Genomic DNA, 14,577 nt, shown 5'->3' with positions numbered 1-14,577 from the left:
TTATTTTGTAGATGTACTTACTCAGGTTTTCAACTATTGCACCCATGACCAAGGCTAAATATCATAAAATAGAATCACATTTTAGTCTGTATGTTTTCACTAAAATATAAGCATCCTACATAATCCCAAGGGCAGCCATAATAAAGAGAATGGGAAAAACTCCTTTTGATTTAGTTACTGCACACTGTGGGAGCAAAAGTGAGTTGGAAAGATAAGAGGACAAAATGGAGAATGGAGAATATATGGATCGGGGAGGAGGAGGAGGGGGGGACGGACATCAAGTTCAAGAAGGGGTGAGATTCCAAATGCCATGACTAAGAAACCTACTCTGTAAGGCAAGGTTTGAATAAGAGTCTAGTGATTCTGGATTCTAAGATTCCTTCAGCCTCTGAGAAACAGCCTTATTAAACACAGTGTCTATCTGTGACACCAAACTATCAACAGCCTCCATCCATGTTAGAATGCTCAGTACAAGCCAAGCAGCAAATCTAGGGGGGGCATCTTGTTACCTGGGGTTGTTTCAATCCAAAACTCTTGGTAATTTTACTTTGTGTGAGGTGGTGTCAGGATATAAATCAATGGTGACACAGTCATCTGACCGATAGATGACTTGCCAAACAGGACAATACAAGAGTGCTCTCACTTATAATTTATAATTTATAAATTTATTTAGTCTCAAGCACTTACACACATCTGCCACAGGTTAGTAAAATACCTCCAACCCTCAATACTTAATGAAGTTTGGTGTGGCTGTCAAGTGGTATACCGGCAGCCTTCCAATGGCCAATCTTCTGTGCCAGTGGAGATCCATAGATGCGTCCATAAAGAGATCCAACTAGCCCAAACTTCTCCCCCCTTATTTATTCTTGTTAGTAGACAATGACATGCCAATAAAAACTTATCAGGCAAGCAATTTCAAAGGCTAGGCAAGAGGTTCCCTCAGATTACTAATTAGCCAGATGTGTTCTTGCAGAGTTTGTTTGACTTGTGATCCTGACAAACCCATCTCATAGAGCAAATATAGATAAACTTTTTGTTTTTCTCCTAAAACACAGACCCCAGCACTTTCAACAGAGATGTCATCAGGGAGAACACAGAGTCAGACAAAGGTTGAGCAAGAGGCTTCCTTCCTGTGGTCGCCAAACCCCCTCCTCTCCTGGCTTAGACATGCTAAGGCTAAGGCTGCTGCACAGGCCTACAAAAAGGCCTACTCGTTTGTCTATTAGCGACAAATATGATAATTAACATTACACTATTGTTAGGATCCTTGCTTTTTACTGGTCCTTCCTCCCTGCACCGGTGGTACAAAAGACAATATGCAAGTCAAAATACTAACACTATGAATTGCAAAAGATTATCTAGTTATCAGGAGGTCATTTAAATACCTCATTGCAAAGGAACTCTGAGTGGAAGGCAACCTATATGCAATGGCTAGAAACATGGAAATTCTGGAATGCAAAGAAGCTGTGATGTAATAGGGAGCAGGTACATCACATAGCCTAATTTACATTTTTCAAACCTAGCATGGGATTTGATTCAATGCTGACTGAAGTCAATCAGTCTTGATATTAGTGTTAATGGGAGTTGGACTGGACCCAAAATACAAACCTAGTACAAATTCTATTCTGCAAAAGTCCACTGGAGTCAATGGAATGACTCATAGACCTTAAGGTTAGAAGTGACCTTCTGATCACCTAGTCTGATCTCCTGCACAATGCAAGCCACAGAACCACCTCATCCACCCACTCTTGTGATAGATCCCTAACCTGTTACTGAAGTCTTCAAATCGTGGTTTAAAGACTTCAAGGTATAGAGAAACCAACAGCAAATGACCTGTGCACCATGCTGCAGAGGAAGGAGTAAAACCCCCAGGTCCTCTACCCATCTGCCCTGAGGGAAAATTCTTTCCTGACCCCAAATATGGCAATCAGCTAAACCCTGAGTATATGGTCAAGACCCACCAGCTAGACACCTGGAAGGAATTATCTGTAGTAACTCGGAACCCATCTCATCTAACATCCCTTCACAAGCCATTGGGCATATTTATCACTAGTAGTCAAAGATCAGTTAATTGCCAAACTAGGCTGTCCCATCATACCATCCCCTCCATAGACTTATCAAGCTCAGTCTTGAAGCCAGCTAGGTTTTTTGCCCCCACTGCTGCCCTTGGAAGGTTGTTCCAGAACTTCACTCCTGATGGTTAGAAACCTTCATCTAATTACAAGTCCAAACTTCCTGATGGCCATTTTATATCCATTTGTTCTTATGTCCACAGTGGCACTGAACTTAAATAATTCATCCCTCTGATGTGTATTTATAGAAAGCAATCATATCTCCCCTCAGCCTTCTTTTGGTTAGGCTAAACAAGCTCAGCTCTTTGAGACTCCTCACATAAGGCAGGTTTGCTAGTTAGAACAAAGCAAAATTTGGGACACTATTTCTAGACATGTCATTTAGTGTTTCTCTTTTGCATTGGCACAATTATTCGTATGTCACTAGTGCAGAGAATATTACTTACCTATTTAACTACAGATAATTTGATGTTGTAATACATTTTTTAGCTCTGGTACTCTTTTTGCACAATGCTGTGTTTTCCTCAGTAATTTTGTGGGAAATTGTTGCCAAAGTAAACTAATAAGAAAGCTGGACTTTGCCACCCAATCTTCTTTTCTCCCTTAGTTTTTAGACACTTGCTTTCAGTTTTACATTTTCCACTGAGCTTCAACAATGATCTCGTTCCAGCTTCACATATATGCTACACTTATTATATACTCAATCCTTCAGGCCTTTGCCTTGGACAGCTACATTGCAGCAGTGTATGAATACTCTGTTATATTGCCAAATGTCACTGGGGATCCTGTTTCTTCTGATGATGCTTTGGCACTAATGAACAAAAATATGGACATTTTGGAAAGGGCTATCAAAGAAGCAGCCCATCAGGTATTGTGTCTTGATTTTCTTGGTTGTTTTTGTTCTTTGTGGTAAGTACTTAATTTAGCCTGTTGTTTCAGGGTGCACATATCATTGTGATGCCTGAAGATGGCATTTATGGCTGGGACTTCAAAAGAGATACCATATTCCCCTATCTTGAAGACATCCCAGATCCACAAATGAATTGGATTCCATGCACTGACCCTGAAAGGTATCACATAAGCAGCGTCTTAAATAGCTTTAAAATACTGTGTTAATGGTCTTAAAATGAGTGTATTAACAATAACTATGAAAGGCCTGAGAGATCTTTTGAATTTGACTCCAAAATATTTGTGCACAACAGTTAAATAACCTAATGTCTGAAATATCCTGACAAACTGAACAGGCAATTCAAATAAGTATTTCATAAACCAGGCACTTATCAAGATGAACTCCGTAGCTGGGCAGCAATGCACAACCCTGGGTGAAAGGTTCTAAGGTAACATCATCATGTTTAGAGAAGATTCAGCTGCTAGAATTCATTCTAATCTCCTTTTTATATATTTTCTGAATACAATTTATCTGTGAGCTTATCAGATAATAACAGGTGATCGAGAGTTGGCCTGGAAAGTTCCTGGATGGGGGATTTCTAAAGAACATTCAGTGTGTGACAGGAATTTGAGTTGATAGTTTTATTATTACTTGTTCCACAGAGAGGCCCCGATCAGATCAGGGCCCCTAGCAAGAGCTTGTCCCTGCTCTAAAGAGGTTTTTCTGCCTAAGTTAAGACAAGGCACAAGTGTGCAATGCGCTGAGGGAATGGAGGAAGGAAGAATAAAGGTAACTGTGATGAGAACACAAGGCTGCACAGTCATACTACAAGTAAAATTTGCAGGGTTTGTTTGTGTAAAAAGGTACTGTTGACCGTTTATTGTTAACTTCATACAGGGGTGGAGTCTCTTAGGCTATGTCTACACTGCAGCACTAATTCGAATTAGCTTAATTCAAATTATAGAAAGCGATTTATAGAAAGCGCTGCAGACTGTCCACACTATAGTGTTTGTGCTGATTTCTTGCATCCACACTGGCCAGCCTTAATTCGAATTAGAAAGCAGTGCAATGTGGGAAGCTATCCCACAGTGCAACTAACCATAGAGGCTGTTGTGACGAGTGTCATCATCCCAGAATGCAGTGCTGCTTCCCCCACCTACCTCCCCCACCCTCAAACAAACAGGAAAAGGATTTTCATGCTGTTTTTTTACTCCCCCGATCGCCATTGCTGCAGGCACATGGAGCCAGCTGAACTATGCTCTCATTTTGACCGTGACAAATATATCACAGATTATCCTGGATTACTTTAGAACTGTATGCTGTTTGCCTTCTATGCTCCCCCTACCACCCACTGTATATTGCTTGCCTTTGATTTTGATTCTACAGGTGTCTGTAGAATGTAAGATAAATAACAACGGAGTCAGTTAGTATATTAATACAGTGATACAAATGTTTCCATTTCACTGATGGAAAGCATGATATAATGTATCCACGTGTAGCACTGTGAATAAACTCTTAAGAAAATATCAATTTCCATGGTTGGCCACTGAAACAATGTAGCAAAGAATTTCCTCTCACTGCTGGCATTTAAAATGCATTCACCACGCGGGGAGGGGAGAGGAGTTGGGGGGTTGAATTTTTTAAAGGAACAAACTTTGAAGGGCTAAACTTTCAAAGGGACAAATCTTAAAGGGACAAACTGCAAAGGGCTTGCTGGGCAACTAAAATGCATTCACCATGCGGGAAGGGGGTAGAGGCGGGGAATCTTTCAAACCCTTAAAGGGACAAACTGCAAAGGGCTTGTTGTGTATCTGTGGGTTGATCGCAGCTTGGATTTGAAACCCATTCACAGCAGGAAATGAAGATTTAAATCTTCCCGGGGCTGCTTTGGGGAGGGTACTGAAATGGGGCATCATGGGATACAGTCTGGAGGCCAATTAATTTGAATTAAGTCCCATTGAGTCCACACTCACACTAATGCAAATTAATTAATACGCTTCAGGCGCTAATCCACTTGCAGAGGTGGTTTTATTAATTCGATTTTAAAGGCTCCTTAATTCGAATTAACAATGCGCAAGTGTAGACGCGGGAGTAATTGATTTGAATTAAGGGACTTTAATTCAAATTAAGCCACCAGTGTAGACCAGGCCTTAGACTATGTCAGCACAGAGCTGGGAGCATACTTCCCAGTACAAGTAGACGGACATGTGCTAACTCTGCTCCAGCTAGCGATTGAAAAATAGCATCGTGGCCAGGGTGGCATGGGAAGCGGCTCAGGCTAGCCACCCAAGAATGTTCCCAGGGGTCGGGCATGATTGTAGCTCCCAGTGAATGTGGTGTATGTGTAGTGGAGGTGTGTAAAGTATATTAAAGATACCTTAAGTGGAGCTTTCATTGCTTTCAAGATTTTGTGTGGATGGGTATTTCTCTTACACATCCTTAGTTGGTTTCTTATGAATTCTTTGGTTTGTGGGAGTAGACAGTCTTTTTGTGTGTAAACCACACCTCTGAATGGCTTAGGGCTGGTTTATACTGGCAGCAGCAGTCAACGGGAGATATGCAAGCTACATAATGTTCAAGTAGTGCGGCATCTTCACAGCGCTGCATTAACACATGCAGAGTCCTCCAGTTAGGACAGAAGAATCCCATGCACAGCTACAGACTGGGGACTGATAGGCTAGGCAGCAGTTCTCCAGAAAAGGACTGGAGGTTACAGTGGATAAGAAGCTGGATATGAGTCAGCAGTGTGTCTTGGTTGCCAAGAAGGCTAATAGCATATTAGGCTGCATTAGAAGGAGCATTGCCAGCAGATCACGGGAAGCGATTATTCCCCTCTATTCAGCATTGGTGAGGCCGCATTTGGAGTATTGTGTCCAGTTTTGGGCCCCCCACTACAAAAAGGTGTGGACAAGTTGGAGAGAGTACAGCAGAGGGCAACAAAAATTATTAGGGGGCTGGAGCACAAGACTTATGAGGAGAGACTGATGGAAGTAGGCTTGTTTAGTCTGCAAAAGAGAAGAATGAGGGAGTATTTGATAGCAGCCTTTAACTACCTGAAAGGGGGGTCCAGGGAGGATGGAGCTAGGCTGTTCTTAGTGGTGGCAGGTGACAGAACACAGATCAATGGTCTCAAGTTGAAGTGGGGGAGGTCTAGGTTGGATATTAAGAAAAAGTTTTTCACTAGGAGGGTGGTGAAGCACTGGAATGGGTTACCTAGGGAGGTGGTGGAATCTCCACTTTTAGAGGTTTTTAAGCTGCAGCTTGACAAAGCCCTGGCTGGGATGATTTAGCTGAGGTTAGTCTTGCTTTGTGCAGGGGGTTGGACTAGATGACCTCCAGAAGTCCCTTCCATCTCTAATCTTCTATGATTCTATAACAGGAGATGCCCTCCCGTCGACGCAGCCTTACTCCTTTCGGGGAGGTGGATTAATTCAGCCGATCGGAGAATGCTCTGTAATCGATTGTGTAGTCTCCAATCTATGTAGACCCACTCAATTGATGTAGCTGCATTGATGCCTGCTGCCACAGCAGTGAAGACATACCCTTAGAATATTTGCAAAAGGGTTCTCTTTCATATTAGTTTATATAGGATCTCACTGTAATCCAATGTGTAAAAGATAGGCTCCTAATAGAGTCTATAGCCTTTGTGTTTCATTTTACCTGCATTTCGGTGTGAAAGATGAGACTTTTAAAGATTAGGGTTATATAAGATTGTACCATCCCCCAGGCTCTGGAATGACATGAAATAATAGATCACGGAGCTCCCAGGTATTGTGCTCTCAAGTCTGTTGTTGGCCTGCTGAATGGGCAAGGGCTATGACATTTTAATCCTGTGCATGTCCGAAGATTCAGGAGGAATTCTCAGGTCATTTGCACAGGTCTGGGGCATTTGTGCTGAGGATCAAGCTCTCCATGCTGCTACTACAGATCTCTCCTATTGACCCCGCCACCACAAAATAGCACATGAATCTGTATCTAGAATTTTGGATGTGTAACTGAATATTTCCATGAATTTCTAAAGGGAAAATGTTCTGTGTGTTTGTAACAGTTTGATAGATAAAAGTGTCTTTTCATTCTTTTTTTCATTTAAAGGGATAGATGAACCAATTTTACTATTTTGAAATGACATCTGTTTGGGACATATTAGAACTCTGCTCCATGAGCCATCATCCTGGCTATCATTTTAATTGTTTTTTATAATGATTATATATATAATGGCAGGTAAAGGTTAGACTGATGTTTTGAAAATCATTGTAAAAACCAGCCTGGGATCACACCTGCCCTGTCTGGGGGAGTAATAAAGAATAAGAAAAGCAGGCCCTGCTCCTCCATTCCTTCCCATTTTTAAACAAAAGGCACAGCGAGGAGAGAGGAATCAAAATGCATTTCTTAGCATCAAATATTTATACCATAGTATGGAGTTGGTGAAATGTTTTCAACAAGTATATTTTTCATTGAAAAATGCATTTTGTGGTACTCTGAAACTATTCATAAACCCGACAAATACTTTCAGCTGAGAAAAACAGACATACCCTGAGTCGACTCAAAATGAATTGACAACCTAAAATATTTAAAAACTGTTTTTAGTTTTTTCAATCTGAAAAATTTAGAAAATAAATTGGTTTTGTTCCTAACTGAATTGAAAAATCCATACTACATTTAACTATACTGTAATAGCCTCAATTCAGTTTCAGGTGATTGTGCCAGGTGCTGTACAAATATGTAGGAGGATGCACAACCCTATTCCTTGCAGCTGACATTCTAAAGCCTGAATCCTACAGTAGGATCCTTGACGGCAGACCCCTCCACCCATGCAGAAGTCCACTGAGGTCAAGAGGCTGTGTATGAATTCTGATAATATGTCTGCACAGCTCCAATTGCAGGATTAGAAAATAAGCAATATCTGTTGGGAGTCCTCCCAGTACTCAGTTGATCCATAACACCCGCTACTCTAAATTCCAGTGTTTCCTTAAAATATTAACTTTGAAGCCTATTTTCTCATTTTTTTCAGCTTTGAATTTAGTTTGATCCTGGATTATTTTTTGTTTTGTGCTTTTTCCTTTTGCCAAAAATGAACTAGATTTGCTCCTGCGGCAGTGCAGGAAAGGCTCAGCTGCATGGCAAGAAATAACTCTATCTATGTGGTTGCCAATATTGGAGACAAGAAGCCATGTAATTCTAGTGATCCCATGTGCCCCAGCGATGGTCACTATCAATACAATACTAATGTTGTCTTTAATTCTAAAGGGAAATTAGTGGCACGCTACCATAAGGTAAGAAATAACATTGTCTAGTTCTTTTCTGTCAGTCTGGGAGGGAAGCTTTTCAAGGTGTCAACATTTTTAAACTGCATTGAGAGGAGTAATTGAAAGGGGAGAGAGGGTGGAAGATGGGGAGGGAAAGGAAGGGGGAGGCTATTAGGTTAGAAGATGTTAATGGCTGCCATCAACTAGTTCTTAGATCTACAGACAATTGCAAAGATGGTTAAAGCTTCTGGCTCTGCCAATCATGTGTCCCCCTTTATTCCTTCACGTTTTCCTGATTTTCACCCAAATGAATAGGGTTCTGCCCATTGATGCCTAGAACATTCCCAGAAATTCTGGAATGGATCAGATGTGTTGTTTAAAAGCTATCGCATAACAGAGAGAGAAATACCATTGAGTAGAATAGTAGACCTTGCTTTACTCAGCTGGTTATTAGGAGGACTTGGAAACATAGGGTATGTTTACACTGCAATAAAAGATTTGTGGCATGGCTATGGCTGGCCCAAATCAGGTGACTCACACTGGGATTGTGGAGCTAAAAATTTCCATGTAGATGTTCGGATCAGGCTCTGAGATCTGCCCCCTTGTGGTGTTTCAGAGCACAGACTCCAGCCTGAGCCCAAATGTCTATGCTGCAGTTTTTATCCCACAGCCCAAATCCCGTAAGCTCAGTCCTACTGACCTGGACTCGGACACTTGGTACCGCGGGTATATTATTGCAGTGTAGACATACCCTTACAGGTTATATATGAAAGCTTTTAGAATAACTAATAAACAATTCAGGTCACCTTTAACAGTTTTATAAAATGTTTCCAGGCTATTGCATTAGGTGCCTTTTAATTGTTTTCCTCCTATGATTTGTTTTGTCAGTATAATCTCTTTATGTCAGAAACTCAGTTTGATCACCCTAAGGAGCCAGAGATTGTCACTTTCAACACACCCTTTGGAAAGTTTGGCATTTTCACTTGCTTCGACATACTTTTTCATGATCCTGCTGTGACCTTGATAAGCAAGTTACACGTAGATACAGTGCTGTTCCCCACTGCTTGGATGAATGTCCTACCACATTTAACTGCTATTGAATTTCACTCCGCCTGGGCTATGGGGATGGGCGTCAATTTTCTTGCAGCTAATATACACAACACCGGTATGAATATGACAGGTAATTTGCAGTTTGGGGTAAGTTGAACTGTCTTTATAATACTGGGTCTTTATTCTCTGTCTCTTCTCTGAGATTGTTTGATGCTACACAATGTATTTCTTCTGAAGCCAAAATCTCTCACCACCACCTCTGACCCCTGTGGTATCCTCATTCCTAACTTCAGTATTCCTGATGCAAAATGAGGGCACAGCAAAACTCACTGTGGTTTGTTTTTTTGGTTTTTTTCCTCTCTCCTTCTTAACTTCTTAGGCTCTTCCTTAGTTCTCTTTACTGACTTTCTGTGTGTGAGCGGAATCTTGCAGCTTCTTTGCTTGGTTCCCTGAGTTGGCGATTCTAGCTGTTTGCTGATAAACGGCCCTCTTCAGTCTCCTCTCCTTTCTCAATACATGTCACTGGTTTGCTTTCACCCTCAAATGCTCTCTAGTTCAGCTAGTTCATACAAAGTTTTCAGCAGCTAAAGAACAGGACTCATTTTGAATCACTATAAAATACAGTCATAAAACTGTGTAATAACTGAAAACCAGCACACAAGTGTCCATTTATACTAACCAAATGGAAGACTAGGCTGTAGCACCATTCAGCAATATTCAACACCTTAGAACCAAGTTTTCACAGGAACACTGTTCTTCCCCCACTTCTTTTAAAAGACTGTGACCTTGTGTTTACTTACAACTAAGTGGATGGAATATGATCTTTTAGCCAAGGCCCACATTTGCATTTTGAAATCTATTAGAGATGAGTGATATCTCATGCTTGCATGATTTTAGGGTTGGGTCACCAATGGTATTCATGTTGTCTGAAATACAAGGGATAGCTCCCAGTATTTCCCACATCTGTGATATAAGGACTCGTCAATCTAGCAGACAAAGGTAATAAGATCCAGTGGGTGGACGCTGAAGCTAGACAAATTCAGGCTAGGAATGAGGACAGTTTTTTAACCATGAGGGTGATTAACCATTGGAACAGTTGACCAAGGATTCTGATGGATTCTTCATCACTGGAAATCTTTAAATTAAAATTGGATGTCTTCTAGAAGATATGCCCTCATTCATCCCCAGCTAATGGAATTGTAGCAGGAATTTAATAATGGAAGTCCTAAGGCCTCTGCCTTGAAGGAGTGTTCAGATGAGATGACGATTGATGATAATAGTACCTTTTGGCCTTACATTTTATGAATGAATGAAATATGGGATACCTGTCATAGGATTCATCCCGTGCATAAAAACTCTTTCCCCGTGCTGACAGAATATCATGCTGGGAATATCAGATATTTTGTCCTGCATAATCCATTCTGACTGGCAGAAGTGCATGGCTTCAGGAAAATATATAGGTGTGGCATGGAATCCCATACTCACATAAATGCATTGGGCTAGTTTCTCTCCCTGATTTGGCTTTATCTGGTCAGCCAGATTCCCCTGAGGTGGAGGAGTTCTCAACTGGTGTATAGCCAGCATAGTCAGCTCCTGTGTCATCTCCCTCCCAGCCCTGGTGTAGGGCTGGATGATGAGTATGCTGGGCTCTGGCTGTTCTCAGCTGGTGGATGGCCCTTTTGGGTCTGTTGTCAGTTAGCATAGGTCATAGCAGCTCTCAGGCTGCTCTGTTCTGCAATGGGGCCAAGTTGGCAGGGAATCAGAGAGCTATAATTGGATCCCTGACAGTGTCCATGCTGCCACCCCCAACCCCTCTCTATTGTGCTGAGGAGATCTCAGCCACAGTGGAGAATCTAGCACCTTGTCTCAATAAGATCACTCTGTACCCTGTCCCCTCTCTAGGAATTATAAGAACAGACTTGAGTTCTTTAAAGGTTTAATTTTGGGAGGTTAATTTTTGGTAATGTTCTAAAAATCATAACAGAATACAACAGCACTGGGGAAAATGAAAAAGACAATATTATTCAAATGGCTGAATCCCCTGAATTGAAAAATCTGCCTGTCCCTCATAGGGAGTGGTATCTATGCACCCGATGGACCCAGGGCATATCATTACGATATGAAAACAGAAAACAGCCACCTCCTGCTTGCAAAGCTGAGTCCACACCCTCGTCTTTCTCCCACCTACCCTGTTGCTGTCAATTGGAGCTCGTATGCCACAAGTGTCAAGCGATTCTCACCGGATGACCATGATTTCAGTGGAGTCATTTTCTTTGACGATTTCACCTTCACTGAGCTCATTAAGCCTGAAGGAAACCGTACAGTTTGCCAGAAAGACCTTTGCTGTCATTTGAGCTACAGGATGGCGGAGAAGCGAGAAGATGAAGTTTACGTACTGGGTGCTTTTGATGGCCTTCATGTTGTGGAAGGAGAATACTATTTACAGGTAAAGCTTATTTTTGAGGATATGTGTAATGCTCCATGTATGTTTTTAGGAGGCTTCTTTGCATGGGAGCTGCTTTTGGATCCTGGGGAAAAAGACAATGGTGTTTTCCCATGTTCCCTTGCAGAGCCCTTTTGGTTGTCAGTGATGAGTTGATGCTTTAATTTCAAAATAGCAAGTCTTGGAATGGTTCTGGGTACAAACACAGAGTTCACTTGAAAAGAGGGATTGATTTTATCTGGTAATAAATTATTCCACAATAGAATGGATCTTTGTATTCTCCACCCCTTATCCCTCCCCCTCCACATTTGTACTGACCACTATGCTGTCTTAGAGACAGACATCAATCAGGATGGTAAGTAGCAGAAAGATATATTTGTGATGCTGTTAAAGGCTTTCAAAATTGGAATGCAACAATGTCTTTCTACCTCTTTTGTATGAGTTAATCTTTATGTGATGATTATTTTAAAAATACTAGTTGATTGCATCCAACTGTACATGATGTTTTTACTCAGTTGAATTCACAAAGATTGAGTGTTTTCTTATTTGCCATGTCATATCAATGAAGGTTATATAAGTATCAAAGTTTATTGGAACTGTCCAATATTTTGCTCTGTTAACCAAACTTTTGGGAACGACAGTAATTTACCATTAAGTGCTATCTTGCTGGAGGTATAAGTTTGTTTAGTCACATTACCTAATATGGATTGTCCCTTTTTTATATTTGAGCAGATCTACTGCACCCACAAATTACAGACAGGTCTGTTTTTTAATATACTCTTGTACCTGCCAACAAGCTTACCATCTGTCACACGTTATAATCCCATTATGTGTCTTGATGTTTTAACCATCCTATATCTCCTCTGATACATTTTTTTCAAAAAGTCACTTTGATGGAATCAAAGATCTTGTTCAGTTCAGCTGATAAAATTTTAGTTCTTGCCCAATGTCCAGTGCTGAGGACCAACTCTGATTTCTCTACAAAAGAAGCTACAACAGTTCTTGCTGCCTCACATTGCCCTCTGATACACATCAGCCCCAACCTGGGATGAAAGGCGAATTCAGTCTCTGTGCCCATTCAGACCTTGGCATCTCTGCTGAGATGGCCAACACAAGGGTATCAGTTGTGGTGCTGGTTTTATTATGTAGACACCTATCCCCCAGGAATTTGATGGAGACAACCAAATTCACTTCTCTTAGGCCACCAGACAGTCCAATAAGTGATTTTGTTGCTAGCAATGTGTATAAGATTGCCTGAGTCCTTCATCAGAGAACTTGTGTTAGTTTTGTTTGTAAAAAGTCAACTGTTCGATGGAGGAGTGGGAAGAACAAGTGGAAAATGTAGAGGTGGCTCTTAGAGAGAGCGTAGGAAAGGGTCTAGGCAACTGGAACAGTTGGGGGGGGAATCAGACAAAAAAGTTGTTCTTGATGCACCAGGATTGTTGCTGTAAGAGTTGAGCTGAGCTGATTGCCATATGGTCTTGAGGAAAATAGTCAAATTTTACTCCTAGTAAAAATCAAGCTCTTATTTTTTGCTCTAAGATTCTCCTAAATGTGTGTTCCTTTGCTCTTTTCCATAGATTTGTACACTACTGAAGTGTAAAAGCACAGACTTGAAAACTTGTGGGCAGCCAGTGGATACTGCTCAAACCAGGTTTGAAACCTTCTCTCTCAGTGGCACATTTGGCACTAGATACATCTTCCCAGAAGTCTTGCTCAGTGAGGTTCAGCTGGCGCCTGGCGAATTTCAGGTAGGAGGATGTCCTTGAGCTGTTTCAGACTAGCTTCTCAGGTACCTCGTAGAGGAAAGGAACAAAATATTGCAACAAAGTCCAAACAAAGCTAAGGCAAACTTGTTAACAGTGGAAAAAAATGTGTATTTGGTGCCCATTCTGTTCAGTAACTGACTTCAGAAAGCAATTTGGCTTTGTTTGTCATAGTCCCAAGACTTTACTTCATTAAACTGTTTCATCAAAATATTTAACATTCACCTTATAAATTCATGTCACTTGTGCCCCATGTAATATTGCTGCTTTGTTAATGGTGTCATTTTATTATCCTCTTCTTCAACTAGATATTAAGTGATGGACGTTTGATCAGTCAGAATGGTACATCTAAACCAGTTTTAACAGTGACACTTTTTGGGAGATGGTATGAGAAGGACCCACCACAACCACAATGATATTACTGGATTGAGGCATCCCCATGATATTACTGGATTGAGACTTTCACCATTGCAATCATTTCAGAATAACAACATCCCATAATGCATCATCTTCTTAAACAATAACCACTTGTTCCTTGTTGCCTGTTATAATTGTGTTTTGTTTAGTAAATATAAAGCAGCATATTTCATTGCTATCACATATTGAGAAATAAATCAACTATAGCTACTATTTTATGACTGCATATATTTTATCACTGTTGAATATCAGTTGCTTTTGGCTCACTGACTTCTGGAATTTGGTTTTTCTAGCATGCAGAAAAATTGAGCATTATGAACCTGATAACTGCATATCAAAATACTATTACATATTTTATAATTTTAGATAACTATGGGATTAATAAATAAAATAACTAAAGGCCTGATCCTGCAGAATAAATGCCAAACAGAAAGGTACACAAGTCAAGGAATAGACCCTACCCAGCAAGCTGCCCAAGGATGTGTCCCGTTCACTTCCTGTGTTTCCTACAATCAGTCCAACACTTGCCATACTTACCCACAGTTCCTTCCTTTCACATGGTTTCCCCATGACTTTGTGTGTGCCATACCCTCATGCTCTTTGGCACATTGGAATATTGCAATATATGCAAGGCCCTTCATTTTCAGTTTTAACCAGTTTCTACGGAAAAATCCCTGGGTTTAAAAACAAAATA

General features: G+C 40.9%; 1 protein-coding gene across 1 annotated transcript; it reads left to right on the top strand.

Annotated features, from left to right (window-relative positions):
- Nucleotides 1-2,694: 2,694 nt before the first annotated feature.
- Nucleotides 2,695-14,096, top strand: LOC137149024 (pantetheinase-like). Its single transcript, XM_067542240.1, has 7 exons — nucleotides 2,695-2,940; nucleotides 3,012-3,142; nucleotides 8,042-8,234; nucleotides 9,096-9,387; nucleotides 11,330-11,703; nucleotides 13,281-13,451; nucleotides 13,775-14,096. The coding sequence occupies exons 1-7, from the start codon at nucleotides 2,728-2,730 to the stop codon at nucleotides 13,880-13,882; spliced, it is 1,482 nt and encodes a 493-aa protein (XP_067398341.1). The 5' UTR covers nucleotides 2,695-2,727; the 3' UTR covers nucleotides 13,883-14,096.
- The last annotated feature ends 481 nt before the right edge of the window (nucleotides 14,097-14,577 follow it).

Source organism: Emydura macquarii, unplaced genomic scaffold (genome assembly GCF_026122565.2).
Source record: "Emydura macquarii macquarii isolate MOO-44397 ecotype Brisbane River unplaced genomic scaffold, CSIRO-AGI_Emac_v2 contig_705, whole genome shotgun sequence".
Lineage (NCBI taxonomy): Eukaryota > Metazoa > Chordata > Testudines > Chelidae > Emydura > Emydura macquarii.
Note: the sequence above shows the minus strand (reverse complement) of the source record. Positions and strands in the feature narration are given on the sequence as shown.

Bases quoted from the DNA above. Each gene is read 5' to 3' on its own strand.
- LOC137149024 (XM_067542240.1), top strand. From the start codon at position 2,728: ATGATCTCGTTCCAGCTTCACATATATGCTACACTTATTATATACTCA. The intron at 2,941-3,011 runs GTATTGTGTCTT...CTGTTGTTTCAG, and splicing joins TCAAAGAAGCAGCCCATCAG to GGTGCACATATCATTGTGAT. The intron at 8,235-9,095 runs GTAAGAAATAAC...TTGTTTTGTCAG, and splicing joins TAGTGGCACGCTACCATAAG to TATAATCTCTTTATGTCAGA.